The sequence below is a fragment of the Eriocheir sinensis genome, chromosome 9 (genome assembly GCF_024679095.1).
Source record: "Eriocheir sinensis breed Jianghai 21 chromosome 9, ASM2467909v1, whole genome shotgun sequence".
NCBI classification, from domain to species: domain Eukaryota; kingdom Metazoa; phylum Arthropoda; class Malacostraca; order Decapoda; family Varunidae; genus Eriocheir; species Eriocheir sinensis.
The window spans coordinates 19,156,654-19,168,628 of NC_066517.1; the positions used below are offsets into that span (position 1 = coordinate 19,156,654).

General features: G+C 41.5%; 1 protein-coding gene across 1 annotated transcript; it reads right to left on the bottom strand.

The window, feature by feature from the left end:
• Nucleotides 1–357: 357 nt before the first annotated feature.
• Nucleotides 358–3,079, bottom strand: LOC126996087 (trichohyalin-like). The gene has a single exon (XM_050856182.1). The coding sequence runs from the start codon at nucleotides 3,049–3,051 to the stop codon at nucleotides 1,753–1,755; it is 1,299 nt and encodes a 432-aa protein (XP_050712139.1). The 5' UTR covers nucleotides 3,052–3,079; the 3' UTR covers nucleotides 358–1,752.
• Nucleotides 3,080–11,975: the final 8,896 nt, after the last annotated feature.

Below are 11,975 nucleotides of genomic sequence, written 5' to 3' on the forward strand. Positions count from 1 at the left end.
ACAATTTACACTAGAAGGTGCTGCTGAATTTGGGAACAGTAAAAGGAAGTTTGTCACGCTAAACGCTTTTGATTTGTTATAGTTCAGTAACAAATTCATTTTTTTTCTCAGTATTCACGTAAATGTGTCATCGTTCAAAATTTACAAGAACAGTAATGTACAATGAGGTTTTATTGTGCGTGTTATTCTTTTACTTTTCCTTGGTCATTCTCAGCACAATTACACTCGAATTGTATGGCTCAGTGAGTACAGTGTAGTGCATCGCCAGAATGGCCAGAGTGACTGCTTTGCGAGACTCAAGTTGAGGCCTGATGTTTATATAGTCCAGCTATACAGACACTCAGAGGGCTTCCTATATTCTGTTCACGTTAACTTGGCAAACAAACCCCTCCCGCTTCCTTGGCGAGCGTATATCGTTGGCCACTCAGCAAGCAAAGCACGCCCCCTACCCGCTCGAGCCGCATGTGATTGGTGGGGGATTGGAACAAGCATCATGTTTCTGTTTCCATTGATCTCGTCAAACTGTTCATTCAGTGGCTCATCGTCAAAACTAGTCACCGCACACTAAGTTGGTCCAGAAACCCCGCCCCCTCCCTCACCCTCCCTCCATAGTAATATTGACTTCTAACTCCAAGCTCCTTTCATTCAGTCAGACTCCCAAAGCTTTGGAAGAGGGCGGGGGTTTTGGACCAACTATAGTCAGAGTGTGGTTTTGCAAACTTGAAAAAGCAGTACCGTAACAATAGTATGATCAATAATTTCAGTAAATAGATAGATAATAAACGCTACTTAGCTGATGTGGGCGGAGCTTATTCTCGGTGTTAACGCGAACAGAGGAAGCAGGTGAAGGTTACTCATCAGGTCGTCTCTGTACAAGACAACCCAGAGTGGAGGAGTCAAAGGGGACGCTCACAAAGCTAATGGGGAGGAGAAAGTCCATCGATCCTGCCGAGACTTGATCACAGAGGGCGCGTAATTGTGCAAATTATGATGATGATGATGATGATGACTTAACAATCACGATGAGTCTAGAAAAGGTTGGTCACCCGTGTCATTCATGCATCGTTGTGGGCTAGTATCTACATGGCGTGGTGGGAAATCACAGCTTTTAGTTCCTGTGATGACTAATTATTATCTGTTGAGAGTTGTTATGGCGGCTAATTACAATATGTGCAGCTAGCTTGGAGGTTAAATTGTTAAGTACAGTTTTTATAGGTTATTGGTTAAATGGTTAAGTATAGTTTTTATACATATTTACTGGTAATTATATAATTGGAATAAGCTTCTTCCTCATTCAGTTTTATCGGATGTTCCTTGCTTCCATCCGTCCTGAGATATGTGAGTGGTGGTCGTTTGATGCATTATTGATGACTGGTGACTACTGCAAGGCGACAAAGGGAGGGTCAGAGTTGTCCCTATTTTGACGCATACACAGCACAAGAGTCAAGATTTTCCTTATATTTACCACTTATTTCTTTCAATCCTGGTCATCAGCGCCTCTTCCTTCCTTTTCTCTTCTTCCCTGCGTTTCCTCTTCTTCCTCTCTCTTCATGCTCCCCTTCGTGTGTCTCTCTTGGATTCCTCAGAGCAATAAAAGTCCGTTTTTTGATGAATATTCTAATAAAGTACCCAATTGACTCTCCCATATCCAGGAGGAAACGTGATTTTCAGCTTTTTATCATACTTGGGTACAATGTGCGAGTGAATTTTGTCCTTTTATGAGACCTTGACCAGGGCAGCTTATTAGGTCGTTCAGTCGTCGTCGTCATCGCTGAGGAGCAAATCAATGACCTTATCGAAGTCGTCTTTGCGTCCGTTCTTTATCCATCCCAGAAAGTTGTCGCGTTTTTCGTTCTTGCGGGCCTGAGGGTCTCGCAAGTCTTTCTTGAGGTTCTCTTTCTTTTTCTTCAGTTTCTTCTTCGTCTCCTCCGCTTTATTCCTCAGCTCCTCCCTCTCCCTCTCCTCCTCCTCCTCCCTTTGTCTCTCCAGTTCCTCTTCCCTTTCTCGTTTCTCTCTCAATTCTTGTTCTCTCTGTTCCTTGGTCATTTTCTTCTTCTGTTTCTTTTCCTGTCTCTCTGTCTGTCTTTTTTCTTTCTTAGCGCGTTCTGCTGCCTCCTTTTCCTTTCTCAGTCTCTCCTGCTCCTCCGCCTCTTTTCGCTTTTTCTCCTCCTCCTTTCGCTTTTTCTCCTCCTCCTCCCTGCGTCTCTTTTCCTCTCTCTCCTTCCGTTCTTGTTCTTCTCTGTCTCTTTTCTCTTTCGCTTCACGTTCTAATTTTTCTCTCTCCTCTCTCGCCTCCTTTGCCTTTTTCTCCTCCTCTTGTTGTTTCCTTAATTCTTCGCGTTCTTTTCTTTTCTTCTCTTTTCGTTCCTTCTTCTCCCTTGCTATCCTGTCTCTCTCTTCCTTTTCCTTTCTCTCCCTTTCCTCTTTCTCCTTCCTTGCTTTCTCTTCCTCAATCCGTTGCAGTCTCTCCCTCTCCTCCCTGTCTCTCTTCTCCTTTGCTTCCTTCTCTTGCCTTAATCTCTCTTCCTCCGCTTCCTTCCTCCTTCTCTCCTCCTCTTCCTTCCTTTTCTTCTCCTCTTCTTTTCTCCTTCTCTCCTCCTCTTCCTTCCTTTTCTTCTCCTCTTCTTTTCTCCTCCTCTCCTCCTCTTCCTTCCTTTTCTTCTCCTCTTCTCTTCTCCTCCTCTCCTCCTCTTCCTTCCTCCTTTTCTCTTCCTCTTCCTTCTTCCTCCTTTTCTCTTCCTCTTCCTTCCTCCTCCTATCCTCTTCCTCTTTCCGCCTCCTCTCCTCTTCTTTCCTCCGTCTTTCCTCCTCCTCCTTTCTTCTCCTCTCCTCTTCCTCTTTTCTCCTCCTCTCCTCCTCTTCTCTCCGTCTCCTTTCCTCCTCTTCCTTCCGTCGCTTCTCCTCCTCCTCCTTTCTCCTTCGCTCCTCTTCTTCCTCCTGGCGTTTCTTCTCAGCGGCCTCCTTCGCAAGCTTCTTTTCGTCCGGTATAACCCCTTGTCGCCTTAGTCTGATGTATTCGGCAGCCGTGAGTCGCTTCTGAGGGACCGACATGGCTGGAGGTTGTCGGCACCGGATTCAGCGTCTGGGTAAAAGAGAGAGAGAGAGTGAGAGAGAGAGAGATGTTAAGTTAAGGATTGATTATAATTATTGGGAGTCGTAGTTTTGATATGTGGTTTAGGGACGTTAGAGTTTCAGTTTATCTTTGTTTAGGAGTTTTTTTTTATGAAAGAGGAAGGAAGAGTAAGAGATAGGACAGGAAAAGGAAAGGCAAAGAATAGGAGAGAAAAGAAAAAAATGAGGAGTTGTGCTTTAGGGAAGTTATAGGGATTAAATATTGCTTTGTTTTTGTTTTTGATGAAAGAGGATTGACGAGATAAATTCATGGACAGCGATATTAGGTGGGGTTAGATACACGGGAGCTTAGGGTCAAAGGAGCTGCTATGTTCTTAAGAGTAAAGGACAACAGAGGAAGAGGAGGAAGAGAATAGGAGGGAAAAAGGAAGAGAGAGGAAGACTTGTGGTTTTCAAAGATTTGTGATTTAGGTTCAATATTGCTTTCTTCTGGTGTTTTTCTTATGAAGGAGGAAGGAAGAGTAAGGGATAAAAAAGGAAAAGGGGAAGAAAATACGAGAGATAACGGAAGAAAGAAAATGAGTTGTAGCTTTGATGATTTGTGGTTTAGGGAAGTTAAAAGAGTTTGATATTGCTTCCTTTTTTTTAATAGGATCGTAGGAAGGAAGGAAGAGGAAGCGAGAAGAAGAAAGGAAGAGGAGAGGAAAATAAAGAAAGAGAAGGAGAAAAGGAGGTATAGAAAACGGAGGAGAGATTAAGGCGAGAGACTGAAGCAAAGGAAAAGAGAGACTGAGAGGAAAAGAGAGACTGAAAGGAAAAGAGAGACTGAACGGAAAAGAAGAGACTGAAACAAAGAAGAAGAGAAAGCAAGTTAGAGATATGACACTATTTTTTTCTGTCTTGTAATCGAAGTTAAAAATAGAAGCGTGTGAGTGAAATTTTCGGGGTTCAGTACAAAGAGAAAGAGACCGAGAACAAAGTAGAAAGAATGAGAGAGAAAAACAAACAATTAAAGATCATTCAATTTAAAGAAAGCGTTGGTGTAAGACAAACTTGCAGTAAAAAAATAATAATAGGAAGATAAAAACTGAGGTGACACACTTGCTTGCATATTTGTTTTTTGTTACCCGTATTGCTTTTTTTGTTTGTTTGTTTTTTTGTTTTGTGATGTGCAACCGTAACCATGGAAGAGGATGCCGCACCGTGCCAGCCACCATCACCATCACCACCATCATCACCATCAGTACCGTCATCACCATTATCATCACTTATCAACACCACCATTATCTTCACCACCACCACCACCACCTCCGTTATAATCATCATCATCATCATCACCATTACCATCACCATCAACACCACCACCATCATCATCACCATCAGTACCGTCATCACCCTTGTCATCACTTAACACCACCATTATCTTCACCACCACCTCCATTATAATCATCATCTTCATTACTATCACCATCAACACCACCACCATCATCATCACCACCATCATCACCTCCATCATCATCATCATAGTCCCATAGAGTTCAACAGAGTGTGACAGACATTTTTCGATCACCTTCCCTATTATTGCATCTTTCGTGTCAGGCGTTACTATCACTATCATCATCATCATCATCATCAAAAAACCACACTTCATCACAATCACAGTCCCTCACTTCCACTCACTATCATTACCATCACCACCACCGTCATTTTCAACCCACAAGATTATTACAGTATCACAATCGTTATATTCCCACAATGTTTATAACCATCATCATTTAACACACACACACACACACACACACACACACACACACACACACACACACACACACACAGGCTATTGGTTGTCATGATAGTTGTTTGAATCCACCTCACCTGCTTGCCTACCTGAGTGAGAGCCTCCAGTCACGCGTCTCCTTTAAGCACCTCTCTGTCACGCCTCACCTGTCACACCTCCTCTGCCTCTACCTTTCTTTATTATCTGTCACGTCTCTACTACCTTCACCTTTCTTTGCTTGGGAGATAGTTCACCTGCCCTGCCTATCTACCTTTTGTTTATGATCTAGAGTAATATCACACCTCTTCCATCTTTTCCTTTCTTTACGTGGGAGATAAGTAACCTGCCCTGCCTATCTACTCACCTTTTTATTATTTTGTAGGGGAGAGAGATCAAGAGTAATGCCACAGCTCTACTATCTTTTCTTTCTTTTTCCTCCATCTTTCTTCTTTAGGATGTAATTAACCTTGCTTGGCTATATCTGTTTTTGTTTTGTAGAGGAGAGAAATCAAGAGTAGTGTCAGACCCTACCACCTCTTCATCCTTTTCTTTTCTTTCTTCTTAGTATATAATTAACGTGTCCTGTCTATCTACCTTTTGTTTGTAGAGGAGAGGGATCAAGAGGAGTACCACAGCTCCACCACCTCTTCTGCCTGTTCTTTTTTTTCTTCTCAGTATATAATTAACGTGTCCTGTCTATCTAAGGAAAAGCATCAATTCAAGAGTAATATCACAGCTCTACCACCTCTTCTCTCTTTAATTAGGAGATAATTAACTAGTCCCCCTACCTACTTAGCGCTTTTTGGTGTTGTTTGTTTACGGTAAAGGAGAGAGATCAAAGTTAATATCATCCTTTTAGTATAAAGAAAAACGGAAGATATTGTTTTGTCTTCTACTTTAAATGATTAATGAAGCAGACGTTGCACTTAGGGGTATAAATAGCCTGTCCCTCTGCCTACTTCCCAACCTTTTGTTTACGAGAGAGAGAGAGAGAGAGAGAGAGAGTAAAGGCAACACGCTTCTCCGGTAAAGAAAAACGGAAGATTCCATTCATTCTTTTTGCGTCTTCTTCCTGTATTATTAATGGGCCGGACGTTGCCCCTGTCCACCTGCCTCGTTAGTGCGTGCGGCTCCCTTTTCCTCCCTTGTTTTATCGGGATGATCAAATACCTATCAAACCTACGCTGCCCTTTCCCTTCTTTTATATAAGGTAATTAGTCTGACTTTCATACCTGCACCTATGTTTAGTTAGCTTATTTCTGTGACCACACCTTTTTTTTTTCTTTTTCGGAGGTTAATTCAGTTTTCACACCTGCTCCGTCACTTCTTTTCTTCTACGTGAGACATTCAATTTGATCCTTCGTTTTCTTATAGCTTTGTTAAGTCGGTTTATTTCTGTGACCATACTTTTTTGGGGGGAGGCTCTTTCAATTTTCACACCTGCTCCGTCACTTCTTTTCTTCTACGTGAGATATTCAATTTGATCCTTCGTTTTCTTATAGCTTTGTTAAGTCAGTTTATTTCTGTGACCATACTTTTTTGGAGGGAGGCTCTTTCAATTTTCACACCTGCTCCGTCACTTCTTTTCTTCTACGTGAGATATTCAGTTTGATCCCTCGTTTTCTTATAGCTCTTTTCAATCAGTTTATTTCTGTGACCATACTTTTTTGGAGGGAGGCTCTTTCAATTTTCACACCTGCTCCGTCACTTCTTTTCTTCTACGTGAGATATTAAATTTGATCCTTCGTTTTCATACAGGTTTGTTAAGTCAGTTTATTTCTGTGACCATACTTTTTTTAATTTTTCGGAGGCTATTTCAATTTTCACACCTGCACTGCCTCCTCTCTTTTTTTATATACTTCAAAGGATGCGGCTCAAGGGAAACAAAAGAAGTACAAAAAAGTCCTCTACTCGCCGCTCTTTAATCTAAGGTCCTTAAGTTGACCTTCATCCTACCTGTTAATGTCTTTAGTTACATTTTTCCTCTAATTATACTTGCTTTTTTTCTTTTTTGGAGCCTAATTCAGTTTTCACACCTGTACTGCCTCTTCTTCTCTTTTATCTAAGGTAATTAAGTTGACCTTCATTCTCTTTGTTCACCTCTTTAGTTAGCCTTTTCCTCTAATTTTACTTGTTTTTTTTCTTTTTTCGGAGCCTAATTCAGTTTTCACACCTGTCTGCTTCTCTTTTATCTAAGGTAATTAAGTTGACCTTCATCCTACCTGTTCACGTCTTTGGTTAGCTTTTTCTCTAATTATACTTCCTTTTCATTTCTTTTTTTCGGAGCGTAAGTTAGTTTTCTCTCCTGCACTGCCTTTTCTCTTTTATCTAAGGTAATTAAGCTGATCTTCCTACCTGTACCTGTTTTTAATTACGTAGCAAATTCCTGTGATTTTTTTTTTTCATATCCAAAGGCTAATTTAATTTTAAATTTGAACTCCCTCTTGCCTTTTTTCCTTCAGGATAATTATTGCGACCTTCATTGTACCTGTACCTTTGTTTTGTTAGTTTATTCCTGACTATAATTTTTGACGTGGGAGGTTAATTTGCTCGTTATGCCCACTGACTCGTTTTCTTTAATAGATGATCATTAATTAATTTGATATCCCTCCCTCCCTCCCGTGTTCACCTGTTTTGTTCCTGTTGCTATTGCCTTTTCCCTCTTTTACTTTTATAATATAGGATCTTTATTTAACCTGACCTTCCTCCTGCCTACCTGTGCTCACCTGCTTTGTGCCTAAATCTATACTATTTTTTCCTGTACTTGCCGTATAGATTCGTGGAAGTGGTTTTTGGAACGGTTTTTTGGAAGGGTGATTTCAGGGGGTCGACTGTTCCGGAAGTTTTTTTTTTAGTTTTTTTATCTACTTGGAATGATTAATGAACCAGACGCTGCACTTAGGGGTATAATTAGCCTGTCCCTCTGCCTACTTTCCAACCTTTTTGTTTACGACAGAGAGAGAGAGTAAAGGCAACACGCTTCTCCTGTAAAGAAAAACGGAAGATTCCATTCATTCTTTTTGCGTCTCCTACCTGTATGATTAATGGGTAGGCGGTGGATGAGTGGTTAGCGTGCTGGGCTCACATTCACCACGCCATGGACAATGTCGGTTCGAATCCCCACGCCTTAGACTAATTAGTGCATGAAGAGTTTGTTTATGCCTATGTGAAAGGGGTCTTAGGTAACGAAAGAAATAGGAAACGATGAAGGGAGAGGGAAGGGGAGTGGAGGGAAGGGAATGAAAGGTAAGGGAGGAAAATTAAAGGGAAAAGAGGAGAAAAAGGAGGGGAAAAAGGGAATGACAGGGAAGAAAATATATGGGATGAGAAGGGAAGAGAAGGGAATAATCTCTTCTCTCCTTTTCTCCTCTCCTCTCTTATCCTCCCATGCCTTCTCCTTCTCTTTCTTCTTTTTTCTCCCTTTCTTCCTTCTCTCCTATCCTATCCTCCTCCTCCTCCTCCTCCTCCTCTTCCTCCTCCTCCACCCTCTCTTCCCCTCTCCTCTCCTCTCCCCCTTTTCATCGTCTTCCTCGCCATCTGTCTTCACGCAGGTGACGGTTCTACATATAACATTCCTCCTCCTCCTCCTCCTCCTCCTCCTCCTCCTCCTCCTCCTCCTCCTCCTCCTCCCCCTCCTCCTCCTCCTCCTCCTCCTCCTCCTCCTCCTCCCCCTTCAAGAATGTGAACAGCTGGTATGAAGAAACAACAACTACTACCAATCCGACTGCTACAACAACAACAACAATAACAACAGCAACAAGAACTTCTACTACTACTACTACTACTAATAATAATAATAATAATAATAATAATAATACCACTACTACTACTACTACTACTACTACTACTACTACTACTACCACCACCTCTTTGACCACCACTACCACAACTCTTAACCGTTGCAGCCAAACCATGACAAGAATAAGTAACAAAAGTAATACGGCTTAATTACATAATGCAGACACGCTGATCTTTGTCTGCACATTCTTAACATTCCTTTCCAGTCCAGTCCAGTGGGGAAGGGGACGGGAGGAGAAGAGGCAAGAAAGGGGAAGGGAAGGGAAGGAAAGGGAAGGGGTTGAAATTAAAGGTGTGAAGAGAAAAAGGAAGATGAGGAGAATAAAAGAAAAGGGAAAGAGAGAAGAAAGGGAGGATAGAGAAGAAAGGGAGAAGAAAAGAAGAGAGGGGAGTGAAAACGGGGAAGTAAGGGAAGAAAAGAAAAGAAAAGGGAAAGGAAGAAGAGAGCAAGAAAGTGAAGGAACGGAGGAAGAGGGAAGAGAAAAAATAAGACAAGAGGAAGGAAAGGCAGGGTATTGGAGATAAAGGAAGAAATTAAAGAAGAGGGGAGGAGGAGGGGAAGAGATGATAGGACATAAAGGAAAGGAAGGAATGGATTGGACGGGAAGGGTTCTGTTCAAAACATTTACAAGAAAACATGAATTACGTATAGAGGCTTCCACGTATCTCTTATAACTCGAATCCCCTTCCAAGCCGTCCTGATCATTTTCGAAGACTCAGTGTGAAAAGTGCAAGAAGTCAGTTTAAAAAAAAAAGGTGTATGAAATGTGTTGAATTTTATCACGTGTTTTCTGTTTTTGTGTGTTTGTAAATATTAAATGTAGGTGCCAAGGTTAAAGAGGGAAATTAAACGGAAGAAGAGAGAAAAAGGAAGGGGGGAAAGAGAAAAAGTATAGGAGGAAAGTATATAGTAAGAGAAGGGAGGAGGAGAGTAGAGAAGAGAAAGGATAACACTACAACTGCTCTTACTCTTAAACTCTCCAGCAACTCCGCATATTCATATTAACTAACATACATTGAGTCATGATAACGTGTAGATCATAACGCATCGTGACTGGTTAGTGAAACACGCGTCATACTTCTGCTTTTATTAATCTTCCCAGGGAGTTATTTCAAGGGTCCTTCGCTAAAACTAGTCAGCGTGTGGTTCAGCAAACATGAGAAAGCAACACCATGAAAAAATGATAGGTGGGATTAATTATTTTCTAGTGTACAGGTAAATACTAATCACTACCTTGCCAGTTACGACAGGTGGTGATGAGATTTGATAAGAATAGTAATGCACGATGAGAAGGTTTTTACTCATTCCGGGAGAAGTTTACAAGTGTTGGGTCACTATAAAAATGATGTGTGATTAATTATTTTCAAGTGTACAGGTAAAGTCTAATCACTTCCTTGCCAATTACGACAGATGGTGATGAAATTTGATAAAAATAGTAATGCAGAATGAGAAGGTTTTTAGTCTTTTTTTACTCATTGCGGGAGAAGTTTATAAGTGTTGGGTCACTGTAAACACAATTGCCTGATAAACATTAGTAATCAATTAATCGTTTACGTCACCACTGAACACTACCTTGCCACCGATGACAGCTGGCGATGATACTAAAAAAGACAATTTACACTAGAAGGTGCTGCTGAATTTGGGAACAGTAAAAGGAAGTTTGTCACGCTAAACGCTTTTGATTTGTTATAGTTCAGTAACAAATTCATTTTTTTTTCTCAGTATTCACGTAAATGTGTCATCGTTCAAAATTTACAAGAACAGTAATGTACAATGAGGTTTTATTGTGCGTGTTATTCTTTTACTTTTCCCTGGTCATTCTCAGCACAATTACACTCGAATTGTATGGCTCAGTGAGTACAGTGTAGTGCATCGCCAGAATGGCCAGAGTGACAGCCCCTTCACTGCTTTGCGAGACTCAAGTTGAGGCCTGATGTTTATATAGTCCAGCTATACAGACACTCAGAGGGCTTCCTATATTCTGTTCACGTTAACTTGGCAAACAAACCCCTCCCGCTTCCTTGGCGAGCGTATATCGTTGGCCACTCAGCAAGCAAAGCACGCCCCCTGCCCGCTCGAGCCGCATGTGATTGGTGGGGGATTGGAACAAGCATCATGTTTCTGTTTCCATTGATCTCGTCAGACTGTTCATTCAGTGGCTCATCGTCAAAACTAGTCACCGCACACTAAGTTGGTCCAGAAACCCCGCCCCCTCCCTCACCCTCCCTCCATAGTAATATTGACTTCTAACTCCAAGCTCCTTTCATTCAGTCAGACTCCCAAAGCTTTGGAAGAGGGCGGGGGTTTTGGACCAACTATAGTCAGAGTGTGGTTTCGCAAACTTGAAAAAGCAGTACCGTAACAATAAGTATAATCAATAATTTCAGTAAATAGATAGATAATAAACGCTACTTAGCTGATGTGGGCGGAGCTTATTCTCGGTGTTAACGTGAACAGAGGAAGCAGGTGAAGGTTACTCATCAGGTCGTCTGTGTACAAGACAACCCAGAGTGGAGGAGTCGAAGGGGACGCTCACAAAGCCAGTGGAAAGCAAGTCCATCGATCCTGCCGAGACTTGATCACAGAGGGCGCGTAATTGTGCAAATTATGATGATGATGATGATGATGACTTAACAATCACGATGAGTCTAGAAAAGGTTGTTCACCCGTGTCATTCATGCATCGTTGTGGGCTAGTATCTACATGGCTTGGTGGGAAATCACAGCTTTTAGTTCCTGTGATGACTAATTATTATCTGTTGAGAGTTGTTATGGCGGCTAATTACAATATGTGCAGTTATCTTGAAGGTTAAATTGTTAAGTACAGTTTTTATAGGTTATTGGTTAAATGGTTAAGTACAGTTTTTATACATATTTACTGGTAATTATATAATTGGAATAAGCTTCTTCCTCATTCATTTTTATGGGATGTTCCTTGCTTCCATCCGTCCTGAGATATGTGAGTGGTGGTCGTTTGATGCATTATCGATGACTGGTGACTACTGCAAGGCGACGAAGGGAGGGTCAGAGTTGTCCCTATTTTGACGCATACACAGCACAAGAGTCAAGATTTTCCTTATATTTACCACTTATTTCTTTCAATCCTGGTCATCAGCGCCTCTTCCTTCCTTTTCTCTTCTTCCCTGCGTCTCCTCTTCTTCCTCTCTCCTCATGTTCCCCTTCGTGTGTCTCCCTTGGATTCCTCAGAGCAATAAAAGTCCGTTCTTTGATGAATATCCTAATAAAGTACCCTATTGACTCTCCCATATCCAGGAGGAAACCTGATTTTCAGCTTTTTATCATGCTTGGGTACAATGTGCGAGTGAAT

Excerpts from the sequence above, each read along its gene's own strand:
- LOC126996087 (XM_050856182.1), bottom strand. The coding sequence starts at position 3,051 with ATGTCGGTCCCTCAGAAGCGACTCACGGCTGCCGAATACATCAGACTA.